General features: G+C 41.2%; 1 protein-coding gene across 1 annotated transcript in view; it reads left to right on the top strand.

Moving 5' to 3' along the window:
* The first annotated feature begins 7,616 nt into the window (after positions 1–7,616).
* The window catches only part of lrp4 (low density lipoprotein receptor-related protein 4), a 156,290-nt gene continuing 144,433 nt past the window's right edge, over positions 7,617–19,473 (top strand). The window contains exon 1 of the mRNA XM_034078171.1: positions 7,617–8,005. Coding sequence (XP_033934062.1) covers positions 7,945–8,005 — 61 coding nt within the window. The 5' untranslated portion in view covers positions 7,617–7,944. The remainder of the gene's footprint in view (positions 8,006–19,473) is intronic.

Here is a 19,473-nt window from a genome sequence, read left to right as displayed (position 1 = left end):
GTGTGTGTGCGTGCGTGCGTGCGTGCGTGCGTGCGTGCGTGCGTGCGTGCGTGCGTGCGTGCGTGTGTGTGTGTGTGTGTGAGCCCCTTGTTTGCGTGCAGCATGACACTTTGTGAATGCATAGCATGATTAGCAGCAATTTATACTATTTTCAAATCTTAATCTTGCCCTCAGAGATAATTCTGCCTACAAAGCCGAATCAAAGCTCTTGGCCTCTGTTTCCATTTCAGCGGCTTTAACAAAAAGCCTCGCCCTACCCCATCCAGAGCTGCCCCAGCTTCACCTCTCCTCTATGCAGGCTTCGGTGCGCTCCCTCTGGGTATGAAGTCTCAGAGCTGGGGCCTCTTTGGGAGCTGTGGTGCCCCTGGCTCTGTGAGTCATGGAAGATCTGATGGCTTTCTAATGAGGTTTAAAGACCTGATGCCAACAGGCCAGGTGCATAAGCCTGTATAGGTGGGTTGCATTGTGTGTACTTTGTAGGAGGAATGTGTGGGTGTTTAATCTTGGTGAATGCACATACAAATGATTTACACCTGCAGGAACAAGTGTGTGTTTGCTTGTGTAGGTGCCGACTATGTACAATCATGTCTTCATCTCTTATGCGTTTGCTGCACATGTTTATAGTGGATAACTCATGCTGAAAGATGTGAAAATCTGATTCCTGTAAAACATAATTATGTAATAATTTCTGTGTTTGTGTAAAACTTAAATAAAAGCCAACCAAAAAAACCCATGTAAGAGAGAATAATGTGTCATCCGGTGAAAGTGATCCTCTTCTACGTTACTGTGAGTGATCCAGGTTTAAGGGGCTTATGCTGCACACAGTAAGAGTTGGAGACATGTGACTTCAGCCACTTATTGCTCTTATTACTTGTTCAGTATAGCAGTGAACCAACAACCACCCATATCTAAACAACAACAACAACAACATTTTTTATACTTTTGACTAACTGCAAAAAATGGCATGAAATAGGTGCCTTCAGGTTTAGTTATACTAAATATATATACTATAGTAACTATATTACTCAGGTAAGATTAGTGGGAAGAATTGTTCCATTGTTAAAAATAAATCAATGTTGGCTGGGAGCAGGAGGCAAGACATCATCTTTGGTATACCATGTCAGCCAAATTTCCCAAAAATGCAATGACCACCTAAGAGCTTGACACCACGAGAATTTTTTAATATATCAGAACAGACCGAAATCAGCTCATTGCAAAGTAACCACCACACTCAGTGGTTTTGCTTGTACATTTTCCAGATAGCTTGTGCATAGAGTTAGACTTTGGTTAACTTGGACACGCATATATTCCATTGACATCTGCCAATAAAAAAAAAATTGGGAACCGTTATAGAGAACAACCAAACATCCATGAGTGCATCTCAGCTGTTCAGTCAAAAATACTGTTTGACATAAAAAACGTAAGGATTAAAAGAAATAACATTGCATCCCACAAACTAATTAAATACAAACGTAAAAAAAGAATTAAGTGGACTTTAAGCTCTAAATGACACCAGTGTTCTCTTTTATGACACAGAAGGGCTAAGTTATGATTGGATCACAGAATAAAGGCCCTTCTCATTGCGACCGAGGACAAGTCTGTGGTCAAAACCCGAGTCTCCATGCTTCCAAAGGCCAACAGGGAAGCCAGGCAAAGGCCTGTGTCCATGTCAGCATTTGTTTTTGATTTTTGGCCAAATGTAAACGAGCCCATTGTACGAGTAGAACATGGAGAGAGTGGAGCATCCACGAAAATAAGCCTCACACAGAAAAGCCCTGTAGTTAGACGGGCCACAGAACAGGCTGTTGGGCTCTGAACCACACCACAGCAGGGCGCGCTGTGTGTGTGTGTGTGTGTGTGTGTGTGTGTGTGTGTGTGTGTGTGTGTGTGTGTGTGTGTGTGTGTGTGTGTGTGTGTGTGTGTGTGTGTGTGTGTGTGTGTGTGTGTGTGTGTGTGTGTGTGTGTGTGTGTGTGTGTGTGTGTGTGTGTGTGTGTGTGTGTGTGTGTGTATAAATGTGCACTGCTAAATTGCATGAGGGGTCTTTGATTACATCATGGCGAGAGTGGAGAGGGGGAGACAAGAAGTGTGGAAAATCTCCCATTAGCATTATAATATGCAAAAAACATTCTGGTTCTTAAGCATGTTTAATTTCATGAATTTGCTAAAAAATGAAAACTGTATTCATATGTTTTGGCCTATAGGGGCAGTACAACCCCATCGCCAGGTCACAAATGACTATTATGCCTTCGAAGATTGTAATAGCTAACATGAAAGCAAAAGGCTATTCATATAATAAGCAGACACAGTAATTGTCAACAATAATTTAGAGTCTTCTTTCTGTTGAGCGGGGAATTCAAGTCCAGTCAATGTCCTTTCTGATTCCGCATTGTTTATTTTTTCTTCTTATTCCTGTCGTTTTGGTCTCCACTATCTCCACCAAAAGTATGGTTCTGTACCGTGGGAGTATTCGAGCTTGGTTGCTGAAACAAGGCTGAGACTGAAGCATACAGTAGATGTGCCATCAAACCAAAATAAATGTAGCCAAAGAAGCCAAACACTTCCATAAAACTGAACAGTTTTCCTGTGAGATAAATTAATTGAATTTAATTGCTAGTGACTCCTTACACATTACACATGATGCTTTGTCAAATTGTATTGAAAAATGCGAAAACAGTTAATTAATAAGCCTAGATTTATCTAATGTGTGCTATTAATATTAATAATTAATCTCATGAAAACTGGGGGGCCACTGGGGAGCAGCAAATTAGCAGATTTTCTAATCATTTAGGGGCTTTAGTATTGTTGAGTTAATTTATTTCAAAAGGATGTATACCGTACATAACTGATTTAAGCATGGATTTCAATGTCATTATATTAAAACATTTTATAAATATCCCATATTTGTGTAAATATTTGTGTTTTTTCTCCTGACAACAGGTAATAGCTTTATAAAGCAATAACGTTTAACAAGTGATGTGAATATATCCTTGAATGCACCACCAATGACTACTTTGTAACAATTGGGCAGTTACACAAATTCTCTGTTGATTTTCAAAATGCGCCAAAATAGATAGAAACAAAGAAATGTAAAAATACCTGGAATGTAAAAAGTCTGTCTGAAAACTTGGTCGGTAACATCAATCCATCTTGTCTATAACGGTTTAGGGGGCTGAAGCCAATCCCAGCTGACATTGGGCAGATGTAGGATGCAATGCCCTGGCTGGCAACAATGGAAAGTAAAACCATATATTTATAGTTTTAAACCATGCAAAACCACCACTATGGTTCCACACAGCTGGTGTGGTCTCCGTGGCATACTTTACTGTGTCTATTTTATGTAAATGTGTGACTTCTGGTTCAGGTTACAGGGCTATAAATGTCCATGCACTTGTATGTATGTGTGAGAAAGAGAGATGCTACGGAAATGTATCACATCCGGCGGTAATCTCACAGAAGAATGTCCACACAAACAAGTGGTGAGTGAAGGTCATGTCTGCATTTCACATGGACAATACACACACAAACATACACATACACACAAACATATACATGAAAAAAATAAACACTTGCCTTATCTGTAGCTGCCTCTTCATTTCCCAGGATGTTTCTTTATTTATCAGCGGAAGCTAAAGTGATAAGCCCACAGCTGTTCTCTTTGCACCAACAGCCACACAAACCCTTACACTTAACCTTACCCTTACCCTAATCCTAAACCTAACCAAGTCTTCACCCTAAAATTAATGATTCCCCTCATGGGGACCTCCAATTTGTCCCCATAAGGGAGGCGAGTCCCCACACGTGACTGTGTAGACAGATTTAGGTCCCCACAAGTATAGTAATGCTAGGCCACACACACACACACACACACACACACACACACACACACACACACACACACACACACACACACACACACACACACACACACACACACACACACACACACACACACACACACACACACACACACACACACACACACACACACACACTCTCACACTTTTTTTTCTGACAACCATATGTTGCACTGGCCAAAAGGTGTCAGATACCAGACCCAGGATACAGCTAGGGGAGCAGTGGTGTGACTTTTTCTCACTTTAAGTGATAAGGTTCTTACGTGACATTGTTGATATGTGTACTTGAGAGCACACAAACTCATTCTCAGTGCTTTGTGATGGACAAGTCCTGCACGAAAGCTCTCTGCGCTGTACAGGCAGGCTCCTGGCCTGCTGTGGACACATTAATCACAGGTTATAATTAAATGTCTCCATCTCTTCACCCATAGTCAAGATGGGAGCTGAAATGGCCACAGCTGCTATCCACTCGCACTGCAGCCGGGCCTGCTGCCCAGAGTTCAGGTCCTGATCCTGGATCAGCTTACCACTCAGTCACCGCAAACTGGCAGCATAACGCAGAAAACGGCATATGTAAAGCTAATTTACTTCTCTTTTGGCGTTAAAGAGTATTATGTTTATGTATATCACATTTAATTCTCTCATAGGAGGGTATGAAGTGCATGTTTAAGATCCAATGTGTATTATTTAATGGGATCTATTGGCAGAAATGGGATATCCTTTCCACAACTATGATTTCATTAGTGTATAATCGCCTTAAACTAATAACCGTTGTGTTTTTGTTAGCTTAGAATCAGCCCTTTATATCGACATCAGAAGAAGATTCATCATGTTTCCACATGGCGCCCAGAGAAGACACAAACTAAACTTTTGAGGAACTTTCATGTTCTTAGGTGTTCCTTTTACATATTAGTTGATTCAGCTCTGTGACAACCTCCCATAAATAAATGCAGTTGCCAAAATATATAAATATTAAGAATTGTTACTTTCAGATGTTTAACCCTTTTATTTCCTATTTATAAATACTTATGTTAGGAGCTCAGGGTCTCAGATGTCTCATGATCTTTATCATGCCTTTGTCAATGATGGCCTTACAGTGTTCCCTAAAAAAACATTAAAATGTCTTATTGTACCAATATCATATACTTCATTTATATTTATATGAAAATAAAATATAATACATCTGAAAATTGTTTAGCTCTTTTTGATTTCTCCTAAGACTGCTACAGTTCTTTGTCCAGAACATTCTTTTTCCTTTTTTTTTTTCAAAAGGTCCATATCAAATTATGAATAGGTGACAAGAAGAACACTTTTATTGGGATGAAATGTAACACTCTGATAGATGCTCCACAGGAGAGTGGAGGGGAAGCGTGTGCAGAATGATGATGTACTGTTTAGGGACGAGAGAGCTCACATCCCAACTGAAGCTTCCTTATAATTAGAAAGTGCGGTTTTAAGCCTCCTTTCAGGGGTAAAAGGAGAGACCTAAATATATGTCTACAGTGGATCAGTGCACATACTTGTGATTTGGTTATTTTATAAAGACAGCAAATTAGATGGTATGCTTGAAATTATACCACACATAGATATTATTTCACTATAACAATCCCATCATAAATCATCTTTTCGTCATGCAAAAATCACAGCAAACCTTCAAATGTCCGCCATACAAAATACTGAACTGCAGCCCAGCCTACCACAATGACTCCTGCTAACAATGTTGCATATTAGCAGCAAAGACAACACCAAATCAATATTTATTAGCATTATAGAATTGTAACATTCACAGAACATTCACTGTGGTTAGTGAAGATGTTGTTGTTATTCGCCTGCGTGGCTTACCATGATGTCATGCTCTTTACCTGACCAGCACCACTGCAAGCTTACTTGGATAGTATAGCCTTTAAACTTCGATCTTTGCATAGACATTGAAGTCACATTCTCCATGCACCCATCCTGAAGCTTTACCCCAAAACAACCCATCATCTCAATACATTCAAACTCTGCCATCCCAGCCAGTTGTCCTGTTCTTGTTACGCCCGCCAACAACCCTCTCTACAATCAGGCATGCAGGAACTTAATGAATATCAGGTTGAACTGACACAAAAGTCACACAAATGTCACTGTAAGTGCTGATTCAGCATTGCCACAAATCTGTTGTGTATCAAATTTGGGGCCAAGTTTGAAGGTGGCTCAACTTAGAATGGAATATAGCACATTTATCGAGATTTTCTTTATACAAAAAAAACCCACTGAAACACTTTTGAGGGAGAAAAGATTATGTTCTCTAAATCTGAACCAATGATACATTTAAATACACATTTTTGGGATGGACTCATACATTTGTATAGATTAGATCTTAACAGGACATGATTTGGTATTGTACTGGTGCTGCTGTTATTATAGTATTTAGTTCATGTTCATTATTTATGATCTATGGTTTTATTAGTGCCTATATGAAACTGATAAAAACATGCTTTGATGAGCATTGAAATGTTTCAAATATTACTTTGTGGGATCTAATGCACTTTTTAGGTCTCTCATACCCTGATACCATACTTAGAATACGTTTTGGTTGGTGAAATAACACCTTATTTCCAACTGTATACTGTATTTTAATTTGTGAATTATGCTGTGTTGCTGTTTTAATATATATATATATATTTTTTTTATTCTATTTTATCATGTTTTATCAAACCACTGTAAAGCGTCTTTGAGCACCTGGAAAGGGCTTTGAAATAAAATGTATTATTATTATTATTATTATTATTATTATTATTATTATTATTATTATTATTATTATTATTATTATTATTATTATTATTATTATTATACAGTGTATAGTATCTGTTGTGTTCCTGGTCAACAATATGTTTATATGAGAAGCTGCAGTGTGTCTCCATTCTTAATAACGGAACACAAAGTGACTTCATTGTACTTAAAGGTTGTTTTCTATGTCTGATGGAAGCACTTGTGTATTCCTAAACGATTTTGCAATGTGCCTGTCATAGTGATTAATGCTGTTATAGTGATTTTTTTGTCTAAACGACATGCATATACTTGTGTAACTCTAAGTATCACTTTTGGAACCTTTTGTAATACAGAAATGATGTCCCCACAGTGATCATTTAGAACCTAATTACATTTTAATATACAACTTAATATCCCTCCAGTAACTTTTTGTAAATCTGTGGTACCGAATAATGGCTTTGTAATGACATCATCCCATGCCCATTACACCCTCACTAAAAACCACTGTCATTTGCCTCCACTGACTGAAGTGGCAACAGAGAAGCACCCCCCCCCCCCTCCTCTATTTCCCTTTTTGACCCACACTGTGTTAAAAGAAAGCAGCTTTAGAGGGTTAAAATACATTTTGTGGAAGAAGCACAAACAAATAACTCATTCAGATACTGTATGAATATACTTTGATTTGCTGACCACCAGTTTATTTTAAAAATACATTGTAATTTAAGAAATGACAACGAGAGCAGAGATTTTGGGCGAGCCAATATATTGCGGGATAGGAAAGTATGTAGTGTGACGAGGAACATAAAATGCCATAAAACGAAGAGATTTAGGATATTCAATATTTGTTTTGTATGTTATTACACGGAACGCGATACATTGTATGTTATCAACGCTAATTTGTTAATAAATTAGCCTAAATAACCCGCGTCAGACAGAGTTAGCTCCCCCCCCATATTGCGTTTGGTACAGCCCACAGCTCCTTTTGGTAGCTACAGCGTCAGGAACTAGAGCACAACATGTTGGAGACCATAGCTAGGCTGTTCCCTTCAGAGTTAACTTTTTAATCCCGGTTTTGTTGCGTTATCACACACAAGGGAAGGAGGCGGAGGAGGTCGGGGAGAGAAAGGGGGCTAAAAAGTCAGTCATGGTATGAGGTTAGCGTGAAATCCGGAGCGTCCACTTGCAACAGAAGCCCGTTGATATTTAACTGTGAGAAGAAGAAGAAGAAGAAGAAGAAGAAGAAGAAGAAGAAGAAGAAGAAGAAGAAGAAGAAGAAGAAGAAGAAGAAGAAAAAGGGAAAGGGAAGCCCGGAGAAGCGAGAGAAAAGCGGGGTACAAGATGCAGCTGGCCGTGGTGCTGTGGGGCTCCCTGATAACTTTGCTTCTGAGCCAGAGTCCAGGTAAGAACATTTAGATTTTTAAACGCTGCAAAGTGGAGTTGAAACTGCATGTGAGGGTGTTTTGGAAAACGTGAACGGTATTTTGCACGGCCGGTTCAAAGAGTGTTTTTGTTTTATTTTTGTCCTTATCAGCTGTATGCATTGCTTTGAATTGCAGATGCAGACATACAAACCTAGCATTAAAGTTCCCCCTTAATAGAGAGTGCAATTTAGGTGGTTAAAATAGAAACTGTTGTGGAAAATGTGTGTGCGTTCATCCTTTTACATTTTTTTTTTTTTTAAATCTTGTTTGACAACATGCTTGTGCAAGTGGGTAGGGAATAGCCCGTTATTATTGTTATTGGTATAACTTTTACAATTTCACTTTTTTACTTGTTATGCACTCTTTACCCTACTTGTCCTGCATGCCAGCTATATTGGAAGTGTATGTGTAATACATGTTGTATGGCCTTAAATTCGGAATAAAAAGGGGTTTTGAAGGTTTTAGAACGGTTTTGTTACATGTGAGGTAGAGTATGAGTGGTATGGTCATGCATTATGTGCTGTCAGACTTCCACCTCAAGGCAGATTGCCTTCAGTCCTGGTTGATGAATAAAGCGAATAAAACCCCACATCAAAATTCAGTAAGCATTTTAAGATGTAGATGCCTTGAAAAAGAATGCCTTGAAATGCTCAAAAGTTAGATTTTGTGCCTTGGTTATAATCTGGTAGAAAGTTATGTGCACTAATTTAAAACCTAATTTGTTACTTTTCTACTATGCAACACATCCATCGACACACATGTGTCCTTGCTATCAGACACTAATATTTTGGTGGTTGCATCCTATCAGTTTTAAATAAAGAACAACACGCATGCTGGTGTCTACTGTGATTGCAGGTGAACTGAGTTGTTTATCTATGATAACCTACATCCTGCCCCCAGCGGCACTTGTAATGGGGTCTGAGTGATTTCCACCACCCCCTTCCTATGTTTTCTCTAACACCTTGTATTTACAACATGTTAGAACAGCCGCTGGAATGCAAATACCCTACGTAAGCTATTTCTACACACACACACACACACACACACACACACACACACACACACACACACACACACACACACACACACACACACACACACACACACACACACACACACACACACACACACACACACACACACACACACACACACACACACACACACACACACACACACACACACACACACACACACACACACACACACACACACACACACACACACACACACACACACACAGCAGGCTGAGCATCATGCACAAACACACAGTCATACACTCACGGGTGCTGTGCCCTCTGACATGACATGAAGAGATGAACAGACAGGATAGCAACATTTGTATCTGTAATTGGCTGGTTGGAACTCAAAAGGAGGCTGCTGTAATTGTGATGCCTCCTAAATGTCACCAGGAGTCCTGTCTCCAAAATGTCAGCAAGATAAGAGTCAATATCCAATTGAAAACAAAAGCCCCCCTGAATGATCCACATCCTATTATAGTTGGCTCTTTCATCCTTTCAGATATCAACCTTTTCCCCCGCCTCCCCTCTTTATCTGGGGCGGGGATGCCATGCTCGTTTGATAATGGACTTGTTCTGTCATAAAGCAATTAAGTCTGGCGGGCCTGTATCATGTCCTACACCGTCGTCGTCTTTTGTGCATGATTCTGAGCTGCTGCTTCTGGCATTTTCCATTGTGGCGCACACCAAGTAGCTGAAATGACAATGTTTTTGTAAGGCCAGTGCCTGGTAAATGGTGTTAATTTTGTGTTCAATGTCTTTATATTTGATTATTATCATGCCAGAAAGTTTTCCCTCTGGGTTTTATGTTTGTCCGATTGGAAAATCCACTGAAATAGCGTTTAGGCCTAACCCTCATGTGACAGTCAGTCTTGCACTAATGTCATTATTTTAGTAGCTAGTAGTTCTTAAAGACGGGACCTCATACCACAGCGATCCAGTGGTTGGGAAACTCCAAGATACATGGAAAAACCAATATAGACACATATGTTCAAAGCAAAAACACAATTCCAGTGGGTCCAGAATTAAAATGTTTATCATATTGCCCACAAATATTGGCAACGTGATAAATCAGTGTAACCCTGATATATCAGCAGTTTGTTTTCTTGACTCTTGTGTTTATAAGATGTGCTTTGTTGGCTCATGGAACGATGCATTAAGTGGTAAATGCTATCATTTCTAAGCTGTATACTGTGAATGGCATTATAAAGACCAGCCGCCAGTCCCAGCAGACATTGGATGACCTCGGGCTACGATTTATTACTTTGTGTGTGAGTGTGAGAGAGAGAGTCCCTAACATGTGTCCGAGGTCAAGCTGCCTTCTCAGCTTGGTCTAGTGGCCTTGCAGGAATAGGCTGAGTGGGTTTAATGACGTGTTGGGGAGTGTTTTATACGGTTTAATGATGTCGCCTGGGACACAGGACAACTCTTCACCTAGTCCTGTGACCCTCCTCATTTACCATTCAACTATTGATTGGACTCATAGATTTAATCTGAACCTTTTGGTATTGATCCACTAAAGGCATCACTGAACCTAAGATCACATTTGTTCTTACAGTAAAGCGTAACGGATGTATCTGTCAATTACGCTTTACTGTAAGAACAAATGTGATCGCTTTGTGTTTGCTCTCCTTCCTTGCTCTGTGGGGCAAGTTGCTGGCGGCCTTTGTGCCCTTCCCTGCAGCCTGTATCCCCTCATCGGATTGATTAGTCCCCTGACATTACCCTCCTCATCCTGTTCTAACACACACTCCCGCTCTCATTAGTGGCCTTTTCACAGAACCTGCGTGGTTTTGCGTACACAGTGAGCACTTGAAGGTCCAATTATGTATTTGTCTTGCAGAATAGCTCCATCACCACATTTGATTAAGTGTCCTCAGAGTAATTGTGTTGGTATTAATAGTGTTGCAATTTTACAGAAGAAATCAGCCTACGGACAGATGTATTGCTCGCCACAAGTTGTTTTTGGTACAGATTCCACTCTGCAGTAGGAGTGTTGAAAATAATCGTTTCTACGATGCGATGCGGACGGTATCGATGCAGTGACGGAAGATAATCGATTATAGCGTAGTAACGTTGCTTCCTGATTTTCCGGCCGCAGCTTTACTATAACGTTTTTTTTTCTGTCACTTTAATATCAAATCGGTCGGTGACGTAAAGATCAGGGAACAGAGGTGACAGCGGCACAGCAACACCAAACACGGAGCAGTCTGCTTCATCCACCAACACAACACCACCAGTCCAGAACCAACAGCAGAAGGACCCGCTCTGAATCACTCCGTGTCGCTGCGGCTCAGAGACACAGGGATTTATGTTTTTCAAAAATAATCGCGTTACAATCATGTCAGGTTTTTGGTGGATTTAATTAAGTCTTGGATTGCAGAGTATGAATGTCCTCTAGCAATTTCCAGACGATATATACGTGTGTAAAGTTTGTGAAGGCAGGAGGAAAAAAGCTTCCGCGATCACCGTCTCCTCTCCGTTCCTCCAAGCCCCGCCCCCTCCCTGAAAATAATGAGTGACATGCTGATAGTGACCCGATAGAAACTTTATTATTCACTTAATCACTGAGATATAATGAAGCTAATTTAATCTCATACATTCATGGGATTAATGTAACAGTAAGACAGAGAATGTAAGTGTGCACCCACATGCAGTATTTTAGTTTGTATATGCTGTTGTAAATACTCCTGTTGTCTGCTGTGTTCAGACTCAAGTCCTGTGTGTGACGCCACATTCAGGACATTCAGTGTCCTTTTTTTAACAGCAGACTGTTGCTAGAAGCTGCAGCTAGACTGCAGAAGCATTAGTTTTTGTTTTTTTTTGAGGATGAAACAACTTCACACACAGATATAGGGAGGCTAGACCTATACAATTCATTTATTTTGGTTTATAAATTAATGTCAAGACATTTATGTTATTGATTTCTGAAGCACTTTCTAAATAATAAAAATAGTTCATATGTATTTACTGCATGTATGCATTGATGAAAAATAAGCCATGTGCAGTAATATAGACAATTGAGGATGCAACGCATTGGTATGAATCGTGATGCACCGGGATATCGAATTGAATCAAATCGTTGACAGGATAATCATAATCGAATCGAATCGTGAGACCAGTGAAGATGCACAGCCCTACTCTGCAGGCGACAATACTTTTCTCGGACAGAGAACGATTGTTTTTGAGGATGGGGCCGTAGCTCAAGGTCTATGAAACGGGACTCCTTTGTATGTACTCTTGGCAGGGTTTGATTGTTTTGGCATTTCTGCACCTTCACCTTCCACTCTGGTGTCTTTCTGAAGTTATTCACGGGCTTCAGGGGAAGGAACAGGGTAAACGTTCCTTTAATGCATCTGAGACCAGAGGTGCTGAATGTATGTGGTTTTTTTATCCTGAATGCATGTGTGTGTGTGTGTGTGTGTGTGTGCCCTCTTCTGGTCTAGCTGGTTGGGTTGGTGTCAGCCAGGCTTTTGCTTTCACCAGGGGAAGGCAGCCCAGGCCACCTGATACCCCCTCTGTGCTTTGTATGTCTCTGCTCAGGGGATGGAATTGCACCTCCAAGGTAGCAGTGGAGGTAACCTATGATTACTTGATTTGAAGCCCCCCCCTCCTTCAACATTCCCATGTGGATAAATGTCAGACCCCTTTCTCCCCCACCACTTCGCTCCTCATGTTCCTTCACCTTTCTATAAATCACCTGCCTCTCACCCCGCAAGACCAGCCTCCTCTACCAGGACCCCCGGGCAGACTCTCGTCTTTGGGGTCGTTTCTGATTTCAGAACATGATGCCTTGGCCCTTGGGCACATTTCAATTATGTTCACAGCGCTAATATATGTCACAGATGTGTGCTTTGAAAGCACATGAGCAAGCAAACAAACCAAGTCAACCATTGGAGAGCAACGTCTGGTGGTGTAACAAAAATGGATCTGTGTCAAAGTTTAAATTATGTTATACTGTTTTTGCTTTGTGCATAGGTTTTATTTAAATTATGTTTGAGATAATTTAAAGTCCTGTTAAGCCGTCTTGTTCGCTGACCAAAAGAAAAACTAAAGCATTTTAGATAATTTAGGAAAAGCCAGTGGGTCTGCCGCTCTGGCTGAGTGTGTCATGATTAATCGTAGGCTTGGGGGTTTGATACCGACCTTCTCCTACTTGTCACATGGCAAGTGTCCTTGAGCAAGACACTAAACCCTAAATTTCTCCCGTTGGCGGGGTAATTGGCCATCGGTGGGTGAGTGTGAATAGATGAATGTGAGACGAGGTCCTACCTTCAAGTTTGTCCGTGTCATGATCTGGCAACAACAGCAAACCAGTTTTACTTAAAAACTACTATCCTTTTACTCGGTTGTATTCAGTTTAGGGCTGTCAAGTTAACGCGTTAATAACGTGTTAACGCACATTTTTTTTAAAGGCACTAATTATTTTAACGTGCGATTAAAGGCTTGACGTTGTAGTTGTTATTTGGATGGTGGGAGAGGGGGGGGGGTGCTAGTGAACTGTAAACGGGGGGGGAAACCTCGTCGCGTGGAAACGGCGGACCTCTGTCGGCGCAACTTCGATATGGTCGTTTAAAACCATAATAAACTAAGGGCGGTGCCGGCCGTCAACGGTACTTGACGACCGGCCGTTCTGTGATTCTCCAGATTCTACAGACGGCCAGTCCGCCCCTGCTGACAGCCCCGTATGCCACTCGCTTGCAGCAGACCAAGCTTGAAAATTTGCCGGGGAGACGCCTGGACAACAACAGCGATAGCTAAATGGGTGGCTACAGCTTAACATTGTGGAGGACGAGGGGCTGTGTTAGATAATTCGGATCGCATCCAACGTGTCAACTGCACATCACAGCGCATTATTTTGACCCACAGTGGGAACTTCAGTCTCATGCTTTGACTGTTACGAAGACAGAGGAGCGGAATTTCGCCGACAACTGTAAACAGGCTTGTCTGTTTGATCAACTGGCTCAGTGCAAATAAGTACACAGGGCTGGGAGAGAGTGAAGAGAGAGAGAGAGGTTCCAGGTTGTTGTGTTGAGAATATTCAGGAGAATATTTGTCATTGTTCCAATGATAAGAAACAAACATTTGCATAAAGCATATTTGTCCACTCATATGTTGATAAGAGTATTAAAAACTTGAAAAATATTCCTCTAAGGTACATTTAGAACAGATACAAAATGTGCGATTAATTTGCGATTAACTATAGACATCATGCGATTAAATATTTGAATCGACTGACAGCCCTAATTCAGTTTAATGAACATTTATTGTATGAATGCTCAGAACAAAGAAAACATAATAAAAATCCTATGTAACATCCTATGTAACATCCTATGTAACATCCTCAGGTAACACAATGAATATTCCCACATTGTGGGAATATTCATTGTGTTACCTGTTATTAACAGTATCACTGAACAGTTGTACACACGTGTGTACAACTGTTCAGTGATACTGTTAATATCTACTGTCTTTAATAACGTTTGCAACATGAAATTCAGGCCACGTCATTGTAGAGTTTTGATTTCAAAAGGGACGTTAATCGTTTTTTAGGCCACACGGTATGAATCTAAGTTCCTCTGGGGTTGCGGATTATTGGAGAGCGTTATAAACTCTGGTTCTCTGTCTCAGCGGGGGTCTGCTGTAAAGGACGGCAAGATAAGCAGGGCTGGAGAATTGCTGTCTGAGCAACACCAGTGAGGGGGGGGCAGGGACACAAAGACATTTTGAAGGACACACACTTGTATGGATCCATAGTAACTTAATTCTCCAGGGGCATCACTCTTCCATTGGAGAAAGCATCTTGAGGAACGCTGATGCAATGCTTGAAACATGGTAGAAGCATCAGAGTGAAAGAATCCTGGCTTTGGTACATTTTGTGATGAAAGGCCTCTAGTCGCCCACAAATGTTTGTTTCAGCCAAGCATTACAAATAAGCCACTTATTCTTATGTATTGTCTCGTAACCACGAGATCCTGGGATCCTCTTTGCTGACAAAAAGAAGACAATTGTCTCATGCCAGTGTCTGTATGAGTTCAGTCTTCTTAGGGCCGACTGGGAATTTGTATGGCCATATTTTCAGCGTGTCTAATGGCTTAAACTTGACAGTGGGTCACACACAAACATATGGCTTGGAGTAGACTTTTCTCTGTTGGCAGAAGAAACATCCAAACCATTTTTCAGTGCAGGACACTTGTCTCCTTGTCCTTTTTTTGGGAATACGGTACCCAATCAATCTTGGAGATGAATGGCCAGTTGAAAGGTTTATTTCCAAATAGACAGCAGTACATCCTTAATATCCCTCTTGATACCCCTCTGTTTATATTTCTTAATGCCATCACATACCATGAAAAGATCCAATCCAACAATAATCTTCTTAAAGCGCAAGGCCATTGATAAATGATTCACACTGCTGCGCAGCACTAGGTGAACTGTTTTATGCTTTATAACCATGTTAACTCAATTCCACATACCGTTGTTACTAGATACTCACCAGGGGACTAAATATATCTGAGTATCTGCTGCTGAAAATAGTCCCTGTCAAATGCTCAATGTTTCCCTGTTTGAGTATTGTTTGTTAAAAACTAAAGCACCCAGCTGCTAATAGGTTATAAATAACTACAGAGACAGACAGGCTTTACTAACTGGACCAGGCCTAATTGTGTGTGTGTGTGTGTGTGTGTGTGTGTGTGTGTGTGTGTGTGTGTGTGTGTGTGTGTGTGTGTGTGTGTGTGTGTGTGTGTGTGTGTGTGTGTGTGTGTGTGTGTGTGTGTGTGTGTGTGTGTGTGTGTGTGTGTGTGTGTGTGTGTGTGTGTGTGTGTGTGTGTGTGTGTGTGTGTGTGTGTGTGTGTGTGTGTGTGTGTGTGTGTGTGTGTGTGTGTGTGTGTGTGTGTGTGTGTGTGTGTGTGTGTGTGTGTGTGTGTGTGCGCGCACAGGCCTACATGCTTTCTACTACAGATCACAAATAGCTCGCCCGCTATGCAGCCTCATTGAAGGGAAAAGACAAGGCTTTTTTTGTTTGTTGATGTCAAAGCTGTGACTCCATTTTTTCCCCACTCCACAATATTCATCACACACACACACACACACACACACACACACACACACACACACACACACACACACACACACACACACACACACACACACACACACACACACACACACACACACACACACACACACACACACACACACACACACACACACACACACACACACACACACACACACACACACACACACACACACACACTCACTTACTTACCTTCTTTCTATTATTTTGTATTGGTTTTGTGTTAGAGACCTGTCAGACCACTCCTGCAGCGTAATTCATTTCTGAACAATTAACACTTAAGCAGATAATTGTGAAATATGCTTCTTGAGGTGGAGCTGTGTTTGTTAGGAGGGGGCAATAACATCACAAGCCAGAAGCATAGTCAACGACATCGGTTAGGATTTTGTCGTCAAGTAAGCTGCAAACTTTTCGTTAACACCTAACCCTAACTCAAAACCAGGTTATTATATTTCATGCTCAAAGCTACATGCCAGTTTTTGTCCTTTTGCTACTTTTCCTAAAAACAGTATTTTAGTTTATTTGTCACACAGCGGTCTTTATTCTCACATGGGATTATTTTCCTTCTTTTTCTTCTCTCCTGATCATATCTTTGCTCCACTCATGCAAAGCTCCTTAAACCCTTCCAGGTTGCTTATGGTCACCATGTCTAACCGTCCCGCCCACCCTTTCTGTTCACCAATGGTGGTCCTGCTGATGGGGGCCTGCAGCTGTCTCATAGCTCACCTCCAAAAGGTGCCTGAATGAAGGCCCCTCAACTCTCTCATCATGCATATGCACAAACAACTCCTTCTGCCATTTGTTCAGGAACACACACAAACACCCGCAGCTTCCATGAAGCTTCAGATAAGATTAGAGTGTGATATGATTTGACTGAGACCCCCCACAAACTTTCTCTCCAAACACACTCGAGTGTTAAATCCTGCAACACGTCAACAAATCCTGTCTTGCTTTAACACTGTTGGTATCCTAAAAATAAAAATAATTCTTGTAGTCTTGCTAATGGTCAAAATGTCATATTTAGCTGCAGTCTACCTATTATCTGATTTTGTTGGGTACTAGCTCAGCTAGGTGAAGAAACGGCTGAACACATTTGTGTGCCTTCCTATCACACTGCATACAGTATGAGCACATGGTGTATCAGTGTCGCCTTTCCCCATGAGAGACTCTACAACTGCAGGGAAGCACCTGCTGCGTATCTGATGTCCCTCTAGCTGTTGAAACCAGTAGGAAAGCTGCAGTACCTATGGAATTAAACCGCGTCCAAAGAAATGTCAGACACACTCACAAATACCTGACTTAAAGCGACACCAACTTCCAGATGCTACAGCGTCGATGTTTGAAAATAAAGGTAAAAAGTGAACCTTTTTTTAATGCGTTACACTACATGACACACTTGCAGAAATATACATAAATCTGGATCTGGACAAGTATTTTCTTAATCAATTAATATATCTTAATTAATCAATTTAATCAAGGAGTAAATTGTTTCTTCTATAAAATGTTAGAAAATAAAAAAGACAACTTCTTCAAATCTGTTATGCCCGTCCAAACTACATTTAAAAACAACTAATACATTTGAGAAGAAACTAGATCAGATCTGGCTTTTTCAGGCATAACCTATTTAAAAAGTAGACCCAACTTCATGATAAATACCGTCTTCTACCATATTTAGCTCCCTGCTAGCTAACAAAAGACTGAAGTGAACAATCACCCCAATTGTACTGTTTATCAGTAATTATTCCATAGAGTAGCGGGTGTTCACACTCGTATACACACAGCAGCAGCATAGACTTCATCAGGGCTTGTATGATCTCAGAGTGCCTTTCCCCTTTTGGAGTGACATTTTTCAATATTGTCCGCTCGATACTGCCTCACAGTGATGTCACCTGAACGTGTGAGAGCTGATATCTGATTCTGGACACACACACACACAATGCTTTACATCAGGGGGTTTCAAAGTGTGGGAAGGTGAGCCTCCGTTCAGAGAACGGAGGCTGCTATTATTACTATTATTATTATTATTGTTGTTGTTGTTGCTATAATGCAGGGGTATTCAATTGCAATTCAAAGAGGTCCAGTAAGAGAAAATGTAAATAAATGCTCCGTTTTCGCTGTCTACCTTTCTCTTTTTTGAGCACGCCATTTGAAATGACTCCGACTGTTTCTCTCTTCTTCTCTCGTCTCTGTGTGTGTGTTTGAATCTATCGTGCTGACTCACTGACTGCACAGATTTGATTGGCTCAGTAGCGTAACCTCCTTAAAACATTAAACAATAACTTTTTAAAACCTTTTTATCTTTATGTTTTAAACATATTTTTAAAACATTTTTAACATTTTCAACATCGTGGATAAATCCTTATATGCTCCCGGCAACACACTGAACGTTAACTTTGCCTCCTTATTACACTCACCCCTACTTTAGTGGGAACAATGAGTCTGCGTCTTTGATGCGCACAGGCGGATGATGCAGGGATGCAATGTAGACAGGAATAAACGCAGATCATTCTCTGGCTGCAGCCTTGCTTTTGATCAAAGTCAATGCGGAAAACCCGCACTCACAGGAGGTGAAGGGAATGAGCACTTTTACAGCCTTTTTGGCGAGGTGGGGGAACTCGGTCTCCACAGCCAACAAAGTGACGTTTTCTGCCTGACGCTGTCTCCTCTCTCACTTTAGGTAACTTCACTAAAAATCGATCCATGTTGCGGCTCGCATAAAGTTAGCTGAAGTTAACTAGCTAGATTTCACTGTTTCTCATTATTTTTTTCTCACGCTGCGCCTCCCCTGAAGCTCTCTGGCGCCCCCCTGGGGAGGCACGCTTCACACTTTGAAAACCGCTGCTTTACATGAAAGACCCACCAACTACTCACAGCTAGTTGTTGATGCAGGTTAAGTACATCCCCTTTGTAATTCATACTTCATGGAGTTCAAAATGTGTGTCCCACATCTATCTTTTCTGCTATACGTCTTCATGCTTATGCTTCTTCTTTACATTCTTCCCCCAACTCTTTCTTCTTCACCATTTGTCTTTCAACATACCCTTACCCTACAGGCCTTAACTCAGCCAGGCCTGTGATGAAGCACATGGAGGTGGTAGTTGGAAAGGTGGTAAGGGTCTTTATTATACAAACACTGGAGGGCTTTGGAGGCCCCCTTTGAGGCCTGGAGCTGGAATGGGGACGCGACTGAAAGCGCTGCACTCCCTAATGAACTCGAGTGGCCCATAGAAGCGGGACCTTTTCACAGAAGCCAAGGAGGACAAAGTGTCAAAACAAGTCCAGCCCCTCTTCGTTCACAGGGGCTAAATGCTGCCTTTTGACTCTGTGGAGTGTGGGCATCTGAAGGGGAGGC

Source organism: Pseudochaenichthys georgianus, chromosome 3, assembly GCF_902827115.2.
Source record: "Pseudochaenichthys georgianus chromosome 3, fPseGeo1.2, whole genome shotgun sequence".
NCBI classification, from domain to species: Eukaryota; Metazoa; Chordata; class Actinopteri; order Perciformes; family Channichthyidae; genus Pseudochaenichthys; species Pseudochaenichthys georgianus.
The sequence above is the reverse complement of the archived record's forward strand: the minus strand, read 5'-3'. Positions and strand labels throughout refer to the sequence as shown.